The following is a 21,715-nucleotide window of genomic DNA, read 5'->3' as shown; positions in this document are numbered from 1 at the left end:
GCTCCGAGGCCGTGGCACCGGAAGGCCTCACGCGGCGCCGGAAGTGACGTGCCGGCGTGCTGACGCGCGGGCTCGAGCCGATGCCCGATTCCGCGCCCGCCATGGCCGACAAAATGGACATGTCTCTGGACGACATCATTAAACTGAACCGGAGCCAGCGAGGCGGCCGGGGCGGGGGCCGGGGCCGCGGCCGGGCCGGCTCCCAGGGCGGCCGCGGCGGTGGGGCGCAGGCCGCCGCGCGAGTGAATCGAGGCGGCGGGCCCATCCGGAACCGGCCGGCCATCGCCCGCGGCGCGGCCGGCGGAGGCGGCAGGAACCGACCGGCGCCCTACAGCAGGGTGAGTGCGGAGGCCGGCCGCGCCGGAGAGTGGGAGGGGGCCAGCCGGGGCTGGGGCCGGGGCCGCTCGCGGCGGGGACCCGGGCCGGCGGGTGGATAAGGCTGGTGGAGCGGCCGCCCGGAGGTCCGGAGGGTGCGTGTGGGCGCGGAGGGGGTGGTGGGCGGGAGCGAGGTCGTTCTTTCGGGGTCTGGTCCCGGAGGCTGAGACCCTTCCCAGCTCTTTGTCTGTTCCGAACGCTGGGGCCTCGTGGCAGGAGAGGAGGGGACGCTGGGCGCGGCACAGGCGGCGGGAAGTTAGTCTAAGGGAACTGAAGTTGTGCGGTCGCGGTGGGACCGTGCGGCCTCGGGCTGGGGCAGCTGCAGCGCCGGAGGGAGCGCTGGCGGCCCCGTCTCGGCCGGATCCTCTCAGGCCGGGAAGAGGAAGGGTCCGGAGTAGCTGTGAGGGTCAGGAAAGCCCTGGACTGAGACTCACAGATCTGCTCTTGTTGCGGTTTTTTTCTTCAGCCAAAACAACTTCCCGACAAGTGGCAGCACGATCTTTTCGACAGTGGCTTCGGGGGTGGTGCCGGCGTGGAGACAGGTGGGAAACTGCTGGTGTCCAATCTGGATTTTGGAGTCTCAGACGCCGATATTCAGGTAAGAGACGAGGGCTTCTCGGTGAGCCGTTCGCCCTGCACAGGACGGATCGTGATTTTGGGGATGTGGCCCTGAGTCCCCTTCCCGCCTTAGCGAAGGGAGCCCTCCCAGCTCTGAAGGGCTGCAGGACAGACCTAGTGGTAGTAAAGCTGGGGTCAGAGCGCAGGCAGGTGCGAGCCTAGCTGAGCCTGAGGAACTGCTGCTGTTAGTCTGAAGATGGGTTCTGTGAGTGAAAATCCCCTGCCAGGGCTTCCAGTTTCTAACAGGGACAAAGACTGACCAAATGTGAGTGGTTTTTGGCTGTTAGACCCAGCCCAGTTGCTTTTTAAATTTTGTGCCTGTCTTAGTGGGTTAATGTGAGAAAAAGAATCTTCTTTATGTATCTTGTGAAGCACAGGGAGTCTGTTTTTCTGGCTCTGTTTGCCTTGAGTACTGTCTTATAAAGACCTTATACGCTGTGGTTTTATCACTCCCCACCGCCGTGTCCCGTCAGTGACATGACTCTCAAATCCATCTTTGGTTGAAGCTTTTCTTTTTTAAAAAAAGAAAAATTGAATCCCAATGGCATTTCAACTTGTTTTCTGGTTAAGAAATGACTTTTTGGGAATCAGTTTTGGAGATGGCTGGGCAGGGTTCAGTTGCCCACAGCCCAGCCATTTGCCTTGGGAGGACAGAGTAGGGCCAGTGAGCACTCACAGTGTCTCAACACTTTTTTTAAGGTGGTTTCTAGCATCCACTGGAAACCGCTTTTGGTGAACTCCAGTTCCCGCTGTGTGCCTGCGGCCGGAGTATCCCCACACTCTGGGTTCCCTCTCCAACTCCCAGCCTGCCTGAGGTCAGGGCAGTTTCCATGGCAGCGCTTGACTTCAGACTTTGCCGCAGGCTTGAGTAGGAGGAGAGGGAAAGGTGAGCCAGAATCTGCCTTTGGGGGAGGGGCTGGGGTCAGGGCTCCCGAATCTACAGGCCCTTCAAGCTGGTCTGATATCGGACTGCTTCCCTTGCTCTTGATCTTGGCCTTTACCGTTTCTTGGAACAGCCCTTGGGTGTGTTGTAAATTTTCCTTTGTTGAAGAGGATAGTGGCTTAATTTTGTGCCCGTTGCTAGTGGGCTTTGCAGCTGCCTCTACCTGCATCGTGGTACACGTGTCAGGTCCCCACAATGGCAGGAGCCCTCAGACCCAGGTGCTCTTGGAAGTTGCTGTCCCTCCTGCCCCGCCCTTCCCTCATTTCCCGTTAACCACTGTCCTGCCTCCCAGAGAACCACCCCCAAAGCAACTCACGCTTCCAGGGAGCGCAGTTTTGTTGCTTTTCTGACAACTGCTCTCTGCAACTCCCAGGAACTCTTTGCTGAATTTGGAACGCTGAAAAAGGCGGCTGTACACTATGATCGCTCTGGTCGCAGCTTAGGAACAGCAGACGTGCACTTTGAGCGGAAGGCAGATGCCCTGAAGGCCATGAAGCAGTACAACGGCGTCCCTCTGGATGGTGAGTCTGGGGGTGGACCCACGCTGACTGTGGGGCTTGTGGAGTTTGGGGCTGGCACCTGTCCAGGTAGGAATATGGGGTACCCCTGTGGCTGAGGACACTTTGCATTTGCCCCTTTGTCTCTCTCTTCCATCTGCCACCTCTCATGCTGCCCCACACATCTGGACCAACCTCTTGTGAACCCCCATCCAGCAAGCTACATCCCTCCCCTCCTTCAGCTCCTTCCGGAAGATTCACTTCTGTGAAGCCTTCTCAGAACCGCCATAGTACACCTCTGAGTGCGGGGCTGTAGTCGTAAAGACAAAGGTACCGGTTCTTCTTCGTCAGGTCACCCACACCTCTCCACCCACGAGCACCCCGATACCTCAGCAAGCAGCCCACCTAGTCTGGACTGAGAAGGAGTGAGGAGGTGTTGGTGGGGTTGCTTCCTTGCCGTTTCGTTCTCCCACCAGTATCTCCAGGCCATTTCCCTTGTCGGGGGCATTTGAGACGCACAGAGGCCCTTTCCAGTGTTTGCATGGAGACCAGGGTGTGGTGCCAGCTGGGTTGGTTTCAGAGCCTCTCAATAGAACGTGCCTTCTTGTATTCTTTGCCGCAGGCCGCCCCATGAACATTCAGCTTGTCACATCACAGATTGACACACAGCGGAGACCTGCACAGAGGTGACTTCCGGGGCCTCTGGGGAAGGGTATTGGCCGAGGGTGTGGCTGCATCGCTTTTGGGGTCCTTCCAGGTATGTGAACAGTTTCGTTTTCCTTGCTAGCGTAAACAGAGGTGGCATGACTAGAAACCGTGGCGCTGGAGGTTTTGGTGGTGGTGGAGGCACCCGGAGAGGCACCCGTGGAGGCGCCCGTGGAAGAGGCAGAGGTGCCGGCAGGAATTCAAAGCAGCAGCTTTCGGCAGAGGAGCTGGATGCCCAGCTGGACGCCTATAATGCGAGAGTGAGTCCCGGGGGAGCCAGCTGGGGGCCTGGTCAAAGCCACAGTGGGGAGCAGGCCTCCTGTGAATGCGAGCCTCTTTCTCCTCTGTGTTTCAGATGGACACCAGTTAAACAGACCAGCAAATCCGTGTGCGGAACAGGACCCAGGCGTCTCCTCTTGCTCCCTGGTTGGGGGGCGGTGGCTGGGGCTGTGCGGCCAATGATGGATTTGTTTCTTTTATGTTTTAAAATAGGATTTAAAAACTCATGTAAAGGTTTTTTTTTTTCTTTTTTTTTTTTTTTAATTCTGAAACAGACCTGTTTTGTACCGAGTTATTTTTGGGATAAATTTTACTGGTTGCTGTTGTGGAGAAGGTGGCGTTTCCACCTTTTCCATAATAAAATAGAAATGTGTGTAGAACTGGAACTGTTTGATTCGTCCCACTGTTGGAGTCCAGGCCTGGGCCAGGATTTTGGTGTCTGTCCAGCTGGGAGGGGGTGGGAGAACCTGAGTTGGGGATGGAGGGAGCAGCCCCATCTGGTGTTGGACACCTGAAGCTGGCATGGGTTGTGGGGGTGGCGGGGGGGTCCCCGCTCCTGGAGGGCCAAAGCTGCCTGCCTCCTTTCTTATCTTCTTTCCTGCCTCACACCTAACACCTTCCTCTCTAACTCACCAGGTGGGAGGACACCTTTGCCCGGGAGCCACCTGTTGACCCTTGTGCCTGTGCCTCCAGGTGAGGGGAGGTTGGGGTGGGATGGCTGCCCTGTGTGCCGTCCACAGGCTTCCCACAGCCAGAACATCTCTGGGCTGTTCCTTTCCTTCTTGTACTCTGGTTTTCAGAGAAACGTGGATTCAGCAGTTTTGACTTTGTAGTGTAATTCCTTTTTCTGTTTGTTTTTTTGTTGTTGTTGTTTTTAACCTTGCCACGGAGCAAGGCATGAGGATCCTCTCTTAGTTGTATATTTGATGAAGTGGCTGGTGGAAGCTGTGACAATCCGTCCATTTAAGAGTGGGGCGGCTGGGCGCGGTGGCTCACGCCTGTAATCCCAGCACTTTGGGAAGCTGGGGCAGGCGGATCACCTGAGGTCAGGAGTTCAAGACCAGCCTGGCCAACATGGCGAAACGCCGTCTCTACTAAAAATACAAAATTAGCTGGGTGTGGTGGTGCATGCCTGTAATCCCAGCTACTTGGGAGGCTGAGGCTGGAGAATCGCCTGAACCAGGGAGGTGGAGGTTGCAGTGAGCCGAGATTGTGCCATTGCACTCCAGTCTGGACAACAAGAGTGAACTCCGTCTCAAAAAGGAGTAGGGCAACGCCTGATACCTGTAATCCCAGCACTTTGGGAGGTCAGGGCAGAAGGATCTCTTGAGCCCAGAAGTTCGAGACCAGCCTAGGCAACATGGCAAAACCCTATCTCTACTAAAAATACAAAAGTTAGCTGAGTGTGGTGGCGTGCTCCTGTGGTCTCAGCTATTCTAAAGGCTGAGGTGGGAGGATCGCTTGAGCCCTGGAGGTTGAGGCTGCTGTGAGCCATTATCACGCCACTGCACTCCAAGCTGGAGAGTGGAGAGAGAGCCTTGTGCCCCCTGATGTTGGGTTGGTGACAGCACTTTGAGAATGAGATGGGAAGGGGGACAAGGGAGCTCCAGAGTTCTGCCTGACCCCACTGTCCCACAGCTGGGATGTAAGGAAGACCAGGGCAGTGGGCAGTGGTAGTGGAGAGACAGACAGGAATGCATGCCTGTCTGCAGAAACCTTTCCCTGCACCAGCGGCTCCTGCGGGCACACATCCCAGGCTAAGCTTGCTTCCACGCTGGGATGGGCCTGGCTGAGTCATGGGCAAGGGAGTGTGACTAAAGGTGGTTCTTTCGCTGTCGGTCACAGATGTCACTACAGATCAGCAGCTGCCATCTAAGCAGCTTGCCCCATGCCAGCCAGGGCCACAGTCTAGGAACCCAGATGAACAGGATGACTAATCTTGGCCCTTCCAGAAGCCCAGTCTAGCAGGAGAAAGGATTACTAAGTCCCCAGCTGTAGTCGCTGTGAATGTGACAGAAAATGTCATCAGTGCAGTGAGAGTCAGGTTATCCCCAAGCAGGTGCCCTTGGCCTGGGCCTCGGTGTTGGAGCAAGGCCTGAGCAGGCCCATACCAGGCAGGGGGTCTGCTCTCTGGGGCTGTGCTAGGACTGGCTCCCTGCTGCTTAGGAAGTGGAGAGGGCACCTGATGGACTGGTGTGGTCAGCCCCTGCAGGGTGTGACAAATGACAGGACTGACAAACAGCATTGCTTTGGTTGTGCAGTAGTGGTGTAACAGGCATTTGGAGGGAGGAATGACCAGGATTTGGGACTTCCTGGCATTCTCGGGAGTGAGGGGCATGGGAATGAAGTATTATGAGGCCTTGGGGAACTGGGTGGGTAGGTGTCATTGGAGAGAAGGCCCCAGGAAGGAGCCAGCTGAGGGGCGTCAGCATTGGACAGGCTGGGCAGAGGCACCAGCTGGCCCGCAGGAGAGCGTTGCCTAGAGCCGGACCTCTCCAGTTTGTCAGCTGATAGCACGTGGACACGTCGAAGTAGTGTCCATATGTGGCATGGTCTTGGGAGGGTTGGAGGTAAAGGAAGTAGAGAGAATGATGTCATAGAAGCAACAGCTGGTATTTGCTGGGGGGCCAGTGGTGGGGTCATTGAGGCAGGTGCTGCCGAGTGGTCAAAGGAGAATGACCTGATTCTGTGCCTGTGGTGGAGGTGGGGCTGGCCATTTATAACTAGGGTAGAGGCTGGGTCTGGAAGCCACCGGGGCTTCTGGTGGGCAGCAGGTCAGGTAGCTGGGCCGAGCCTCATCATACCCAATCTTCATTTCCTTATTCATAAAACACAAAACCTTATTTTACTTCCAAGGCCAGAGGACTATTTAATTTATTGTCCCATCAGGGTGCTTGTGAGAGAAAGAAGAGCGGGGCTCTTCCACTGACTGCACAGACAGCAAGTAGACATGAGGCCTTGGCCAGCTGGGCTGTCTGGTCCCCTCTTGAAGGGTGCTGCCAGTCCTCCGGGCACAGGGCCTTGCAGGGCGGACACTCCACACTGCCCAGTGCCCTGCTGCCCCCCACATGGTGACTGAGTGATGCTTTGCTCAGACAGCGAGCTATGGCTGACAAACTGAACCGGCAGCCTGTGCCCCATGGGCACTTGGGGAACCCCCTCTGCCTCTGGCTGTCCTGTGGTCCCATGGTGCCATGCACCTGTAATCCCAGCTACTCCGGAGGCTGAGGCAGGAGAATCGCTTGAACCCAGGAGGTGGAGGTTGCAGTGAGCCGAGATTGCGCCATCGCACTCCAGCCTGGGTGAAAAAGAGCACAATTCCGTCTCGGGGCAAAAAAAGAAAGCACAGGGATTGGCCCAGGTTGGACACATGACTTAAGTGTCGCCAAGCGAAATTACACTCAGGGTGGGGAGAAAAGGGAAGCCCTGTTCTTCCCGGTCCCTTTCCCTGGCCGGCATGGGCTGAGAGTAGGAACTGGCCAGCCCCGGGCAGGACAGGCAGCATTCCTGTGGGACTTGGAGCTCTTCCAGGGTGGCTCATGGTCTGCCCAGCTCCGTCTTCAGCCTGAGGTCCCTGGAGAGGGTCTCGGGTGTGAGTGTGCACACGCTCCCACAGTGCTCTGGCTTCTGGCTGGTGTGCATGGAGATCTAAGGAGCAGTCTACACTGGGCAGCTGATTGAATCCTGTTCAGCCTCAGGTGGGTTAAAGGGCTACAATGTTGCTCTCAGACATCCTTTTAGATCTCGTGAGATGGCTATGTCTGTACCTGGCAACAGAGTTGTCATGTAAATGGTAACTTTTGGTTCTTAACATGCAGTGAACTGATGGTCTAATATAGGAAACATACAAGTGATAGGTTGCAGTGTAGCCTAATGGGAGTGGAGTGTGGGGCATGGTTGGAACTCAAGCTGCAAGAGCACGCCTCTCTCAGGTTGCACAAATGGTCAGCCAGTGTCTGAGGCTGCACCTCTGCTGGATGTTCTACATACATTTCATTTACCTCTCAGCAATCTAGGGATACAGTCTTTCATTTTAGAGGTTGTTTTTTTGTTTTTTGTTTTTTTCTTTTGAGATGGAGTTTCGTTCCTGTTTCCCAGACGTGTGTGGTGGCATGATTTCACCTCACTGCAACCTCCGCCTCCCGGGTTGAATCGATTCTCCTGCCTCAGCCTCCTGAGTAGCTGGGACTACAGGCACCCGCCACCATGCCCAGCTAGTTTTTCGTATTTTTAGTAGAGATGGGGTTTCACTGGGTTAGCCAGGATGGTCTCGAGCTCCTGACCTCATGATCCGCCCAGCTGGGCCTCCCAAAGTGCTGGGATTACAGGCGTGAGCCACTGCGCCCAGCCTATGGTTTTTTTTGTTTTTGTTTTTTTGAGACGGAGTCTTCCTCTGTCACACAGGCTGGAGTGCAGTGGCGCAATCTCCACTCACTGCAAGCTCCGCCTCCCAGGTTCACGCCATTCTCCTGCCTCAGCCTCCCGAGTAGCTGGGACTACAGGTGCCCGCCACCACGCCCGGCTTAATTTTTTGTATTTTTAGTAGAGACGGGGTTTCACCGTGGTCACCAGGATGGTCTCGACCTCCTGACCTTGTGATCCGCCCCCCTCGGCCTCCCAAAGTGCTGGGATTACAGGCGTGAGCCACCGCGCCCGACCAGGTTTCTTTTTTCAAGAGACAGGGTCTCCCTCTGTAGGCTGGAGTGTGGTAGCTCAATCATAGCTTACTGTAAATGCAAACTCCTGGGCTCAAGCAATCTTCCCACCTCAGCCTCCCAAGTAGCTGGGACCACAGGCACATGCCACCACGCCCAGCAAGTTTTTTTCTTTTCTTTTTTTTTTTTTTGAGATGGAGTTTCACTCTTGTCACTTGGGCTGGAGTGCCATGGCGTAATCTCGGCTCACTGCAACCTCCGCCTCCTGGGTTCAAGCAATTCTCCTGCCTCAGTCTCCCAAGTAGCTGGGATTACAGGTACCTGCCACCTTGCCCGGTTATTTTTTTTTCTTTTTCTTTCTTACTTTTTTTTTTTTGAAGCGGAGTCTTGCTCTGTTGCCCAGGATGGAGTGCAGTGGCGCGATCTCGGCTCACTGCAAGCTCCACCTCCTGGATTCATGCCAATCTCCTGCCTCAGCCTCCTGAGTAGCTGGGACTACAGGCAGCAGCCACCATGCCCAGCTAGTTTTTTGTATTTTTAGTAGAGATGGGGTTCCACCTTGTTAGCCAGGATGGTCTCTATCTCCTGACCTCGTGATCTGCCCGCCTCAGCCTCCCAAAGTGCTGGGATTACAGGTGTGAGCCACTGCGCCTGTCCCCAGCCAGCATTTTTAAGGTGCATCTGTGTTGTACCATGTCTAAGACTGTTCCTTTTTATGGCCGACTACTGACATGGATATACCGCATATTTTTTTTTTTGTCCATCTGTTCATGGACATTTGGGTTGTCTCCACTCCGTGGCTTTATAAGAATAATGCTGCTGTGAACATTTTTGTGTACATTTTATATTAACATCTTTTCAATTCTCGAGTAGAATTGCCGGGTCATGAGGTAACTGTTTAATTTTTTGAGGAACTGCCAGACTTTTCCAAAGCAGCTGCAGCATTTTATATTTCTACCAGCAATGTATGAGGGTTCCAGTTTCTCCACATTCTCACCAACACTTACCTTTTTTAGTTTAGTCATCCTACTGGGTGTGAAGTAATATCTTGTTGTGATTTTGCTTTGCAGTTTCTTCTTTGTAATCTTTTTCTTAAATGTCTTTAATCTCTCTCTTTTTTTTTTTTTTTTTTGAGACAGAGTCTCGCTCTGTAGCCCAGGCTGGAGTGCAGTGGTGCAATCTCAGCTCACAACAGCCTCTGCCTCCCGGGTCCCCGTTCAAGCAATTCTCCTGCCTCAGCCTCCCAAGTGACTGGGATTACAGGCACGTGCCGCCATGCCCAGCTAATTTTTGTATTTTTAGTAGAGACAGGGTCTCACCATGGCCAAGCTGGTCTTGATCTCCTGACCTTGTGATCCGCCCACCTCGGCCTCCCAAAGTGCTGGGATTACAGGTGTGAGCCACCGCGCCTGGCCCTCAATCTCTATCTTTTTTATATCTGGATTGAATAGACTTTACCATGGATAAATCTCCACCCTGGCAGATTTAGGACTTTACTTGGAAATACAGATATTCTAAATGGAATTAAATGTCCTATTATCAGTGGCATTTATCACATTCAACAAAATAGCATCATAAAAGGTTGATATTGTTGAGCGTAATGAATACCTGAACTCCAGTTACATAAAGATGAGGATCATGTCTCTTCATATTACCTTAATGTCATTACATTTTGTAGAAAAACTTGTCTCAGGCTGGGCGCAGTGGCTCATGCCTGTAATCCCGGCACATTGAGAGGCTGAGGCAGGCAGATCACAAAGTCAGGAGATCGAGACCATCCTGGCTAACATGGTGAAACCCCGTCTCTACTATAAATACAAAAAATTAGCCAGGCGTGGTGGCGGGCACCTGTAGTCACAGCTACTGGGGAGGCTGAGGCAGGAAAATGGCGTGAACCCAGGAGGCAGAGCTTGCAGTGAGCCAAGATTGCACCACTGCACTCCAGCCTGGGTGACAGCGAGACTGTGTCTCAAAAAAAAAAAAGAAAAACTTGTCTCAAAAGTGCTATGATATTCTTCCTGAAATGGACATTGTAGCATCTCAATATCTTTTTTAAAAAAACTAAATTTTTGAAAAATTGTGTTTTGAGACAAGGTCTCCCTCTGATGTCCAGGCTACAGTGCAGTGGCGCAAACACAGGTCACTGCATCCTGGAACTCCCGGGATCAAGGGATCTCCCACCTCAGCCTCCTTAGTAGCTGGGACTATAGACACCCACCACCGCGCCTGGCTGATTTTTAAAACTTTGTATAGATGGGGTCTCACTATGTTGCCCAGGTTGGTCTCGAACTCTTGCGCTCCAGGGATCCTCCTGCCTTGGTCTCCCAAAGTGTTGGAATTACAGGCCTGAGCCACCACACCGAACATAGCCTATTAATGTCAGCCTATTTCTCTATTTATGAATTTTCTGAAGTGTTATTTTTATATTCAGATTTATAGAAGCTTTTGTCTTTTATGACCTTGACACTTTTAAAGGGTACTCTCAGCTATTTTGTAGAATGTCCCTCACACTGGGGACTCTGACCTTATGACTGGACAAGGTTTTGTTTTTTGTTTTTTGTTTTTTTTTGAGACGGAGTCTTTCTCTGTCTCCTAAGCTGGAGTGCGGTGGTGTAATCTCAGCTCACTGCAATCTCTGCCTCCCAGGTTCAAGAGATTCTCCTTCCTCAGCCTCCTGAGTAGCTGGGATTATAGGCACCCACCACCACGCCCGGCTAATTTTTGTATTTTTAGTAGAGACAAGGTTTCACCATGCTGGCCAGGCTGGTCTTGAACTCCTGACCTCATAATCCATCCGCCTTGGCCTCCCAAAAGTGCTGGGATTACAGGCCTGAGCCACCACGCCCTGCTGGTTTATTTTATTTTTTGGCATGAATACCACAGCTGGGATGTCATCTTCTCAATGCATAGTGGAGATATGCAATGTCAGTCTGTCCAACTCCTGGTCCTGTTAGTTCAGGTGGTGGCAGCGGCTGCCGGGGCTTTTCCCCTACATAGTTACTGTTTTCCCTTTGTCATCCATAAATACCTTGGGGAGATACTTCCAGACTAAGTGAATGTCTGTTTCACTTCCAAGTTTTACCCACTTTTTTTTTTTTTTTTTGAGATGGAGTCTCACTCTTGCCGAGGCTGTAGTGCAATGGCGCCATCTCAGCTCACTGCAACCTCCGCCTCCCAGGTTCAAGCAATTCCCCCATCTCAGCCTCCCAAGTAGCTGGGATTACAGGCACGCGCCACCATGCCCAGGTAATTTTTTTTATTTTTAGTAGAGACGGGGTTTCACCGTGTTGCCCAGGCTGGTCTCCAACTCCTGAGCTCAGGCAGTCCACCTGCCTCAGCCTCCCAAGGTGCTAGGATTACAGGCGTGAGCCACCGTGCCCGGCCTACCCACTAATTAATTTCAGCATCCACTGGTGGGTCTTGCAATGCAGTAATTATTAACTTAGTTTTCAAAGGTGATTTTTGCATTTTCCTCATTCCTTTGACGTTTATTAATTGGAATTCATCTCTAAGAAAGAGCAGTCCCTTCAGCTTTTTTCCCTTTTTTTTTTTTTTTTTGAGACAGGGTCTTGTTCTGCGGCTCAGGCTGCAGTGCAGTGGCTCGATCACGGCTCACTGCAGCCTCGACCTCCCGGACTCACGTGATCTCCCATCTCAGCCTCCTGAGTAACCAGAACCACAGGTGCTCACCACCATGCCCAGCTGACTTTTTGTATTTTTTGTAGAGATGGGGTTTCCCCATGTTGCTCAGGCTGGTCTCAAATTTTCGAGCTCAAGTGATCCGCCCGCCTTGGCCTCCCAAAAGGCATGAGCCACTGCGCCTGACCTACGATTTCTTTCTTTATATGTCAGTATGAACGCAAGGGCTGTTTGTTGGATTCTGTGAGTCATAATCTGATACTGTTTCCACGCTTTGGCCATTGGGAGCTCCTGGAGATTGTCTCCTGTGCCCTATCCTTATTTAAGCACTTGTTTATTTTGGGATGTCTTCAGTTTTCCTTGTCCCAGCTCTGCACCCAGCTGCTTCTCCAGGGAGCCCTCCCTCACTGGAGACTGGGATTTAGCAACCAAGACCTGGGCACTGGCTGTGCTTGTTGCTTCTGGGCCCTCCTGGGACAGAGCTGGGAAGTGGATCTATGACACGTGCTTGTGCATTTACCCGCCCTGTTGGTTTCTGTAGCTGTCTAGTTCCTGCTGTTCCTGTCTCACCTGCCCCCTTCCTTATGTGTAGTTTCTTCCTGTGACAGGGAGAAACCTGGCTCTCAGATTGACAGGACATTCGCTTAGGCCATGTCAGTGCTGTAGGTGAACTGTTCAACCTGTGCCCCCGGGAGGCGCAGTCACTATGTAGGCACCTTACTTCCTTAATCGTGTACTGTTGTTTTTGTGTTTGACCTGTAGCATCTAAGTACTGGTTTCAAAAGTTGCCTAGATGAGTTCTTTTCTTTCTTTCCACCTCCTCCTACAAATTATGTGATTTGCATAATTTGTACATAGTGAGGTGCATTTGTTAGTCTGTATTCCTTTTGGCTTCCCCCATATCCTCGTTGACTTTTTCTTTCTTTTGTAACTTACATATGTTATTATGAAATTTATATGAGGATATATAATTTTCATAAATGTTTATGGTTTACATGTATTAGTTATTATTAAGATCACCCTGGGATTGACTGGCCAAGCATTTGGTGGAAGATAGCAATAAATAATACATCATAAAAGACTTTAATGTAAAAATAAAGCCATGAAAGTACCAAGAAATAAATCTTCTCATTTTAATTACATCAGCTTGTCTGTGATCATGTAGCCTAAGGTAGGCCAGAGTTAATTTTTGTGTTATCTATACACGTTATTGAAGCGAATTATAAAATGTTTTAGCATGTTAATTACTTGTAAATTAATATCTACATATAAAAATGTGAGCATATATTCTATTTAGTATATAAATCCTTCATAAACAAGTAGTGCAAGTTAGTATTAATGATATCTTAAGACTTAACATTCCTTTTTTAGTTTGTGTTGAATAAATCAACATCTAAGAGTTCATGATGATGCTTAAGGAAAGAAGCCTCATGTTTACCTTTGGAAGTTGTAAGGCACTGACTCATAAAAATTGGCAAATAAAAGGAAAGAATCGGGCATTTAATTTGTCTTTTCTGTATGAACTCTATAATTTTGGGGCAACAATTGATGACGGGGTCCTTTAAAAAAAAAAAAAAAAGAAATAATTCCAGCTAAGAAATACAGAAATAATTAGAAAATCAGGCCAGGCACGGTGGCTCACGCCTGTAACTCCAGCACTTTGGGAGGCCGAGGCATGAGAATCACTTGAACTCAGGAGGTGGAGGTTGCAGTGAGCCGAGAGTGCGCCACTGCACTCCAGCCTGGGCAAAAGAGCAAGACTCTCTCAAAAAAAAAAAAAAAAAAAAAAAAAAAAAACCCAAAATTAGAAAATCGCCACTTTGAAGTGTCCAATAAAATGATGCATGTGAGAAACAGTGAAAATTGAAGATGACAGTTGAGGAGGCCACTGATAATGGGTGGACCAGCCCAGCTTCCCAGAACCAACCATACCTCACTACAGGTAGGACCAGAAGACAAGTCCAATGACGTGAAGCAGCAGGAGGCCCCCAGCACCACCTCTGAAACTCGAACTGGGCTTATCCTGCCTAAGAAGTGCAGAGGATGGGAGAGGGTTCACAGGACACCTGGAGGGTTCAGCCCAGCAAATCCAGAACACAGGACATTGTCAGCAAAACACACTGGCTCCTGGACGCCTGGGTGGCACCAAGCGCAGAAGAGGAAATAGAGGCAGTGGGCATCCCAGGGCACAGCGCGGCCTCTGTCCAGATCCTGATGTGGGGACACAATTGCAAGAAGAGACTTGGGGAAAATTGAGCAGAGACTATTAGATGTCAGAAAGCATTGTCAGTTTTGGTGGGTGTGTTCATGGTATTGTTAGGTAAAAAAGAGTCCCTATCTTTGCAGGACAGTAAGGACTTTTTAAAACTTCTGTAGGCCGGGCGCGGTGGCTCATGCCAGTAATCCCGGCACTTTGGGAGGCCGAGGCGGGCAGATCACAAGGTCAGGAGATCGAGATCATCCTGGCTAACATGGTGAAACCCCGTCTCTACTAAAAATACAAAAAATTAGCTGGGTGTGGTGGTGGGTACCTGTAGTCCCAGCTGCTCGGGAGGCTGAGGCAGGAGAATGGTGTAAACCGAGGAGGCAGAGCTTGCAGTGAGCTGAGATCCGGCCACTGCCCTCCAGCCTGGGCGACAGCGAGACTCCGTCTCAAAAAAAAAAAAAAAAAAGAAAAGGAAAAAAAAGAAACTTCTGTAAGTCACCAACCTGGGCAACATGGCAAAACCCATCTCTACAAAAAAAATTTTAAAAATGCAAAAAGTACCCAGACTCATTGCTGTAACATAAAGAAAAAGAAAAAAATTAACTGGGCATGATGGTGCCACCTGTGGTCCCAACTACTCGGGAGGATGAGGTGGGAGGATCCCTTGAGCTCCAGAGGTGGAGGATGCACTGAGCCAAGATTGTGCCACTGTACTGCCTGGGTGACAGAGCAAGACTCTCAAACAAAAACTTCTGTAAATCAGACAATCTCACAAATTCAAGACAAACAACCTTGGGAAACATTTACCACCAAGAACATGAATAGGCAGTTTACAACCATGGAAAAAGCCGGAAGCTGGACGAAGTGGTACATGCCTATCCCAGCTGCTTGGGAGGCTGAGGTAGGAGGATCACTTGAGCCCAGGAACTTGAATCCAGCCTGAACAACATAGATTCTATCTTAAAAAGTTGTTTCGGCCGGGTGTAGGGGCTCACGCCTGTAATCCCAGCACTTTGGGAGGCTGAGGCGGGGGGATCACAAGGTCAAGAGATCAAAACCATCCTGGCCTAAATGGTGAAACCCCGTCTCTACTAAGAATACAAAAATTAGCTGGGCGTGGTGGCGTGTGCCTGTAGTCCCAAGCTCCTCAGGAGGCTCAGGCAGGAGAGAATCGCTTGAACCCGGGAGGCGGAGGTTGCGGTGAGCCGAGATCGCACTATTGCACTCCAGTCTGGGCAACAGAGCCAGACTCCGTCTCAAAAGAAAAATAAAAAACCAAGTTGTTTCTGGCTGGGTACGGTGGCTCACATCTATAATCCCAGCACTTCGGTAGGCTGAGGCAGGCGGATTACGACGTCGGGAGTTCAAGACCAGCCTGGCCAACATGGTGAAACCCTGCCTCTACTAAAAATACAAAAACTAGCTGGGCATGGTGGTGCGTGCCTGTAGTCCCAGCTACTTGGGAGGCTGAGGCAGGAAAATTGCTTCAACCTGGGAGGTGGAGGTTGTGGTGAGCCAAGATCGCACCACTGCACTCCAGCCTGGGGAACAGAGCAGGACTCCATCTCAACAAATAAAAATAAACAAGGTTTTTAAATAACAAAATTATTTTAAAAGTTCATCCTTTTAGTAATGCAAGAAAGCCAGTTAATGTGATGCCATCATTTTAGGACGTAGCATTGGCAAAGACATATATGTCTGTCTGTCTCTTTTTTTTTTTTTTTTTTTTTGAGAGACACAGTCTCTCTGCTGCCCAGGCTAGAGTGCAATGGTGCCATCTCAACTCACTGCAGCATCTGCCTCCCAGGTCCAAGCAATAATTCTGCCGTAGCCTCCCGAGTACCTGGGATTACAGGCACCTACCACCAGGCCCGGCTAATTTTGTATTTTTAGTAGAGATGGGATTTTTACCATGTTGGCCAGGCTGGTCTTGAACTCCTGACCTCAGGTGATCCATCTGCCTCAGCCTCCCAAAGTGCTGGGATTACAGGCGTGAGCCACCGCACTTGGCCTTTTTTTGGTTTTTTTTTGGAGACAGAGTTTTGCTCTTGTCACCTAGGTTGGAGTGCAATGGCGCTATCACGCACGGCTTACTGCAACTTCTGCCTCCCGGTTTCAAGCAATTCTCCTGCCTCAGCCTCCTAAGTAGCTAGGATTACACGCATGTGCCACCATGCCTGGCTAGTTTTATATTTTTTAGTGGAGACCACGTTTCACCATGTTGGCCAGGTTGGTCTTGAACTCCTGACCTCAGGTGATCCACCCACCTCGGCCTCCCAAAGTGCTGGGATTACAGGCATGAGCCACCATGCCCAGCAACAGGGTCTCCTTTTGTCACCAAGGCTGGAGTGCAGTGGCATGATCACAGCTCACTGCAGCCTTGACCTCCCAGGCTCAGGTGATCCTCCCACCTCAGCCTCCAGAGTAGCTGGGACTACAGGTGTGCGCCACCATGCCCAGCTAATTTTTGTAATAAACCCTTCGATTTACATGAATAAAATTTTTTTTTTTTGAGATGGAATTTTGCTCTTGTTGCCCAGGCTGGAGTGCAATGGCACGATCTTGGCTCACTGCAAACCTCTGCCTCACGGGTTCACACCATTCTCCCGCCTCAGCCTCACGAGTAGCTGGGACTACAGGCATGTGCCACCACGCCCGGCTAATTTTTGTATTTTTAGTAGAGACGGGGTTCCACCACATTGGGCAGGCTGGTCTCAAACTCCTGACCTCAGGTGTTGCGCCTGCCTTGGCCTCCCAAAGTGCTGGGATTACAGGCGTGAGCCACTGCACCCGGCCTATGGTGAATAAATTTTCAACAAAGGCGGTGAGACATTGCATTGGGGGAAACAACAGTTTCTCAACAAGGGGTGCCAGGACAGGTGGATGTTCCTACACACAGAAAAGATGTTCACTCCATACGAAAAGTTAACCCAAATACGGACTGTATATCTAAATGTCAACAAACATAAAATATAGCAGAAGATCACAGAAAAAATATGAGAGAGAATCTTTACAATATCCGGTTGGGCTAAGAGTTTGTTTTTGAGACAGGGTCTCTGTCACCCAGGCTGGAGTGCAGTGGTACAATCATAGCTGACTGCAGCCTCGACATCACAGGCTCAAGTGATCCGCCTACCTCAGCTCAGGAGTTCTTAGGATAGCAAAGGCATGCACCATGTGGAAAAAACTACTGCACTAGAATAAAAGGTTTTGCCCTTGAGAAGACATCATTAAGAAAATGAAAGACAAACCACATAAAATGTCTGCAAATCACCTTTTTCTTTTGGAGACAGAGTTTTGCTCTTGTTGCCCAGGCTGGAGTGCAATGGGGCAATCTCAGCTCACTGCAGCCTCTGCCTTCTGGGATCAAGCGATTGTGTTGCTTCAGCCTCCCGAATAGCTGGGACTACAGGCGTGCACCACCACACCCGGCTAATTTTTGTATTTTTGGTAGAGACAGTTTTTTTGCTATGCTGGCCAGGCTGGTCTCGAACTCTTGGCCTCAGGTGATCCACCCGCCTCGGCCTCCCAAAGTGCTGGGATTACAGGCGTGAGCCACAGCGCCCAGCCTCATATATCTGATAAAGGACTGTATACAGGATATGTAAGTACTCATAACTTAATCAGACAGCCCAATTAAAAATGAGCAAAAGATTTAAATAGGTTTCTGCCCAGGAAGACTCATTGGGGAAGTGCAGCTGGGACTCACAGTGTGACACGACACTGCCTCACACTTGTACAGCTGGGACTCACAGTGTGACACGACACTGCCTCACACTTGTACAGCTGGGACTCACAGTGTGACACGACACTGCCTCACACTTGTACAGCTGGGACTCACAGTGTGACACGACACTGCCTCACACTTGTACAGCTGGGACTCACAGTGTGACACGACACTGCCTCACACTTGTACAGCTGGGACTCACAGTGTGACACGACACTGCCTCACACTTGTACAGCTGGGACTCACAGTGTGACACGACACTGCCTCACACTTGTACAGCTGGGACTCACAGTGTGACACGACACTGCCTCACACTTGTACAGCTGGGACTCACAGTGTGACACGACACTGCCTCACACTTGTACAGCTGGGACTCACAGTGTGACACGACACTGCCTCACACTTGTACAGCTGGGACTCACAGTGTGACACGACACTGCCTCACACTTGTACAGCTGGGACTCACAGTGTGACACGACACTGCCTCACACTTGTACAGCTGGGACTCACAGTGTGACACGACACTGCCTCACACTTGTACAGCTGGGACTCACAGTGTGACACGACACTGCCTCACACTTGTACAGCTGCGACTCACAGTGTGACACGACACTGCTTCACACTTGTACAGCTGCGACAGTGTGACACGACACTGCTTCACACTTGTACAGCTGCGACTCACAGTGACACGACACTGCTTCACACTTGTACAGCTGCGACTCACTGTGACACGACACTGCCTCACACTTGTACAGCTGGGACTCACAGTGTGACACGACACTGCTTCACACTTGTACAGCTGGGACTCACAGTGTGACACGACACTGCCTCACACTTGTACAGCTGGGACTCACAGTGTGACACGACACTGCCTCACACTTGTACAGCTGGGACTCACAGTGTGACACGACACTGCCTCACACTTGTACAGCTGGGACTCACAGTGTGACACGACACTGCCTCACACTTGTACAGCTGGGACTCACAGTGTGACACGACACTGCCTCACACTTGTACAGCTGGGACTCACAGTGTGACACGACACTGCCTCACACTTGTACAGCTGGGACTCACAGTGTGACACGACACTGCCTCACACTTGTACAGCTGGGACTCACAGTGTGACACGACACTGCCTCACACTTGTACAGCTGGGACTCACAGTGTGACACGACACTGCCTCACACTTGTACAGCTGGGACTCACAGTGTGACACGACACTGCTTCACACTTGTACAGCTGGGACTCAGTGTGACACGACACTGCTTCACACTTGTACAGCTGCGACTCACAGTGTGACACGACACTGCTTCACACTTGTACAGCTGCGACTCACAGTGTGACACGACACTGCTTCACACTTGTACAGCTGGGACTCACAGTGTGACACGACACTGCTTCACACTTGTACGCTGGGATCAAGCACAGCAGGTATTGCTGAGCCTGTGGCCACCTGGAGCAGCCCAGCGTTGCTAGGGGGTGCAAAGTGGCACACCTACATTGGAAAACATTTGGGGACTTCCACTCAGGAATCTACCCAAGAGAAATGAAAGCACATATTCATGAAAAGGCTTAATGCAACATTTATAATGGTTTATAATGTTCGTAAATGTTTATGGCAGTATTATTCATAATGGACAAAAAAGAAACCAAATATTTGCCAACTGGAATGGTTACAAACAAAATGTATATCCACACAATCGAATCTTTTTATTTTATTTATGTATTTATTTATTTATTTTGACGGAGTCTAGCTCTGTCGCCCCGGCTGGAGTGCAGTGGCGAGATCTCCACTCACTGCAAGCTCCGCCTCCTGGGTTCACGCCATTCTCCTGCCTCACCCTCCCGAGTAGCTCTGGGACTACAGGCACCTGCAACCACGCCTGGCTAATTTTTTGTATTTTTAGTAGAGACGGGGTTTCACCGTGTTAGCCAGGACAATCTCGATCTCCTGACCTCGTGATCCACCCGCCTCGGCCTCCCAAAGTGCTGGGATTACAGGCGTGAGCCACCGCGCCTGGCCCAACAGTTTTTTTTTAAAAGCACTTGGGTTATTGGAAAGTTGGGCAACATGATCACCTGCACAGGGGCTCTGAGTCTTTACCAGTGAAGCATTTCACACCTGATTAGGAAACGCTGTGCTGATGACATGGCACTGACAGTGTGACTCAGTTACAGAAACTCACAAATATCCCTCCAACATTCAGAAATTTTCAAAAGACACCAAGCTCGGTATTTTGCATAGTTCTGTCCCCAAAAATGCCCTCCTGTGTTCATGTCTGTGTCTGAACAAAGCAGCTGTGCGTGTGTGTGTGCGTGTGGTCTCCACTTCTCTTGATCAGCCTGGGTTGCCTGGCAGTATGGGCCAAACAGACAGGGCCCTGTCTGCATGGAGCTCAAGAGTGATTAAAAGAGGCTGGGTGGCCGGACATGGTGGCTCACACCTGTAATCCTAGCACTTTGGGAGGCTGAGGCAGGAGGATCGCTTGAGCTCAGGGGTTCAAGACCAGCCTGGGCAACATAGTGAGACCCTGTCTGTACAAAAAATAAAAAATTAGCTGGACATGGTGTTGCACACCTGTAGTCCCAGCTACTCGGGAGGCTGAGGTGGAAGGACTGCTTGAGCCCAGGAGATCGAGGCAGCAGTAAGCTGAGATTGTACCACTGCACTCCAGCCTGGGCAAAAGAGCAAGACCCTGCCTTGAAGAAAAAAAAAAAAAAAAGATTGGGCACCCCGGTGGCTCATGCCTGTAATCCCAGCGCTTTGGGAGGCTGAGCTGGGTGGATCACCTGAGGTCAGGAATTCGAGACCAGCTTGGCCAACATGGTGAAACCCTGTCGCTACTAAAAATACAAAAATTAGCTGGGCATGTTGGCTCACACTTGTAATCCTAACTACTCTGGAGGCTGAGGCAGGAGAATCGCTTGAACCTGAAAGGTGGAGGTTGCAGTGAGCCGAGATTGTGCCATTGTACTCAAGCCTGGGCGACACTGAGACTACGTCTCAAAAAAATAATCAATCAATAAATAAAAGAGGCGTCCACGTTAACGAGTCCACAGTCCTAACAAGTGCTGCAGGCTGGACGAGGGGCAGCGTCCCACCCAGTGTCTGGTGCAGGGCATTTAGGGGCTCGGCCTCCAGGAGAGGCGAGCCCAGGGCTGAGTGCGAACACTGCTGCTGGGCCAGGCCACTCACGTTATGCGGCCGTTCCTGATACTTCAACACGGCCCTTATGGGCGAATGTGTGAAATCTCGGAACAAGTGGAGTGGGGAACAGGGCGTCTGCGGTGAAGCCCAGGCTGAGGCAGCCCCTCATCTGCTCACGGTGCCAGGAGCTCCCTGCCTCCTGGTCCTGAGGAGCCGCGGGATTCCTCAGGGACACAAGGGTCCCTGCAGCGGTGCCTGCGCCAGGCAGCCACGCGTGCGGCGCACGAATTCTGTCTCAGCCTGGAGAAAAAAACCTCCGCTGCGCCCTCGCCCACCACGAGCTTTCCGCGGGGCGTGCAAGGGGCTCCTCCTAGCCCCACAGCCCTGTCTTTCCACGGGGGACACCAAGGCCCTGGAACGTCCCGCGCGCCAGCGCTCTCGCCCGTGTTTAACGAGAACTTAATCCCCGTGCCCGTTACCTCCCCGAAGTCCCGGGACTAGGTGACTAGGCCCCGAAGCAAGAGTCGCAGTCGGACCGACTGGGCCGGGGAGGGCAGCGCACTGCACCTGCGCGGGCTTCCACAGCCCACGCGGCCGCCGCAGGCCTCGAGTGGGCGCGGGTTGGGCTGCGGCGAGAAGCGGGACCGGACCTCGCCTCCCGGGTGCAGGCGCCCTGGGCTCGCGTAGGGAAGTGCCCTGGCTTACAGAGGTGACCACTGACGGGGCTTGGGGTGGAAGGTGACGACGCCAGAACCCACGCGGAACGCGCCCACGAGGCCCGGCCGCAAGATGGCGACGGCGTGCCCCCGGCCACCCGCGCGCCGCGCATGCGCCCTGGCCTTCCCCGCCCGAGTGAGCGGAAGTCTCGTGACCCCGGAAGTGACAGGCAGGGCGGGCGGGGCGGCCGACGACGTTCGTCATTT

At 51.7% G+C, this 21,715-nt stretch overlaps 1 protein-coding gene across 1 annotated transcript; it reads left to right on the top strand.

The window, feature by feature from the left end:
* The first annotated feature begins 44 nt into the window (after window positions 1–44).
* Window positions 45–3,803, top strand: ALYREF (Aly/REF export factor). The gene is made up of 6 exons (XM_016930936.3): window positions 45–338; window positions 842–973; window positions 2,310–2,457; window positions 3,056–3,119; window positions 3,221–3,398; window positions 3,494–3,803. The coding sequence occupies exons 1-6, from the start codon at window positions 81–83 to the stop codon at window positions 3,506–3,508; spliced, it is 795 nt and encodes a 264-aa protein (XP_016786425.1). The 5' UTR covers window positions 45–80; the 3' UTR covers window positions 3,509–3,803.
* The last annotated feature ends 17,912 nt before the right edge of the window (window positions 3,804–21,715 follow it).

The sequence above is a fragment of the Pan troglodytes genome, chromosome 19, assembly GCF_028858775.2.
Source record: "Pan troglodytes isolate AG18354 chromosome 19, NHGRI_mPanTro3-v2.0_pri, whole genome shotgun sequence".
NCBI lineage: Eukaryota > Metazoa > Chordata > Mammalia > Primates > Hominidae > Pan > Pan troglodytes.
This window is presented reverse-complemented; position numbering and strand designations above follow the sequence as displayed.

Excerpts from the sequence above, each read along its gene's own strand:
- ALYREF (XM_016930936.3), top strand. The coding sequence starts at position 81 with ATGCCCGATTCCGCGCCCGCCATGGCCGACAAAATGGACATGTCTCTG. Across the intron at positions 974-2,309 it reads TCTCAGACGCCGATATTCAG|GAACTCTTTGCTGAATTTGG; the intron begins GTAAGAGACGAG and ends TGCAACTCCCAG. Across the intron at positions 3,120-3,220 it reads CAGCGGAGACCTGCACAGAG|CGTAAACAGAGGTGGCATGA; the intron begins GTGACTTCCGGG and ends TTTCCTTGCTAG.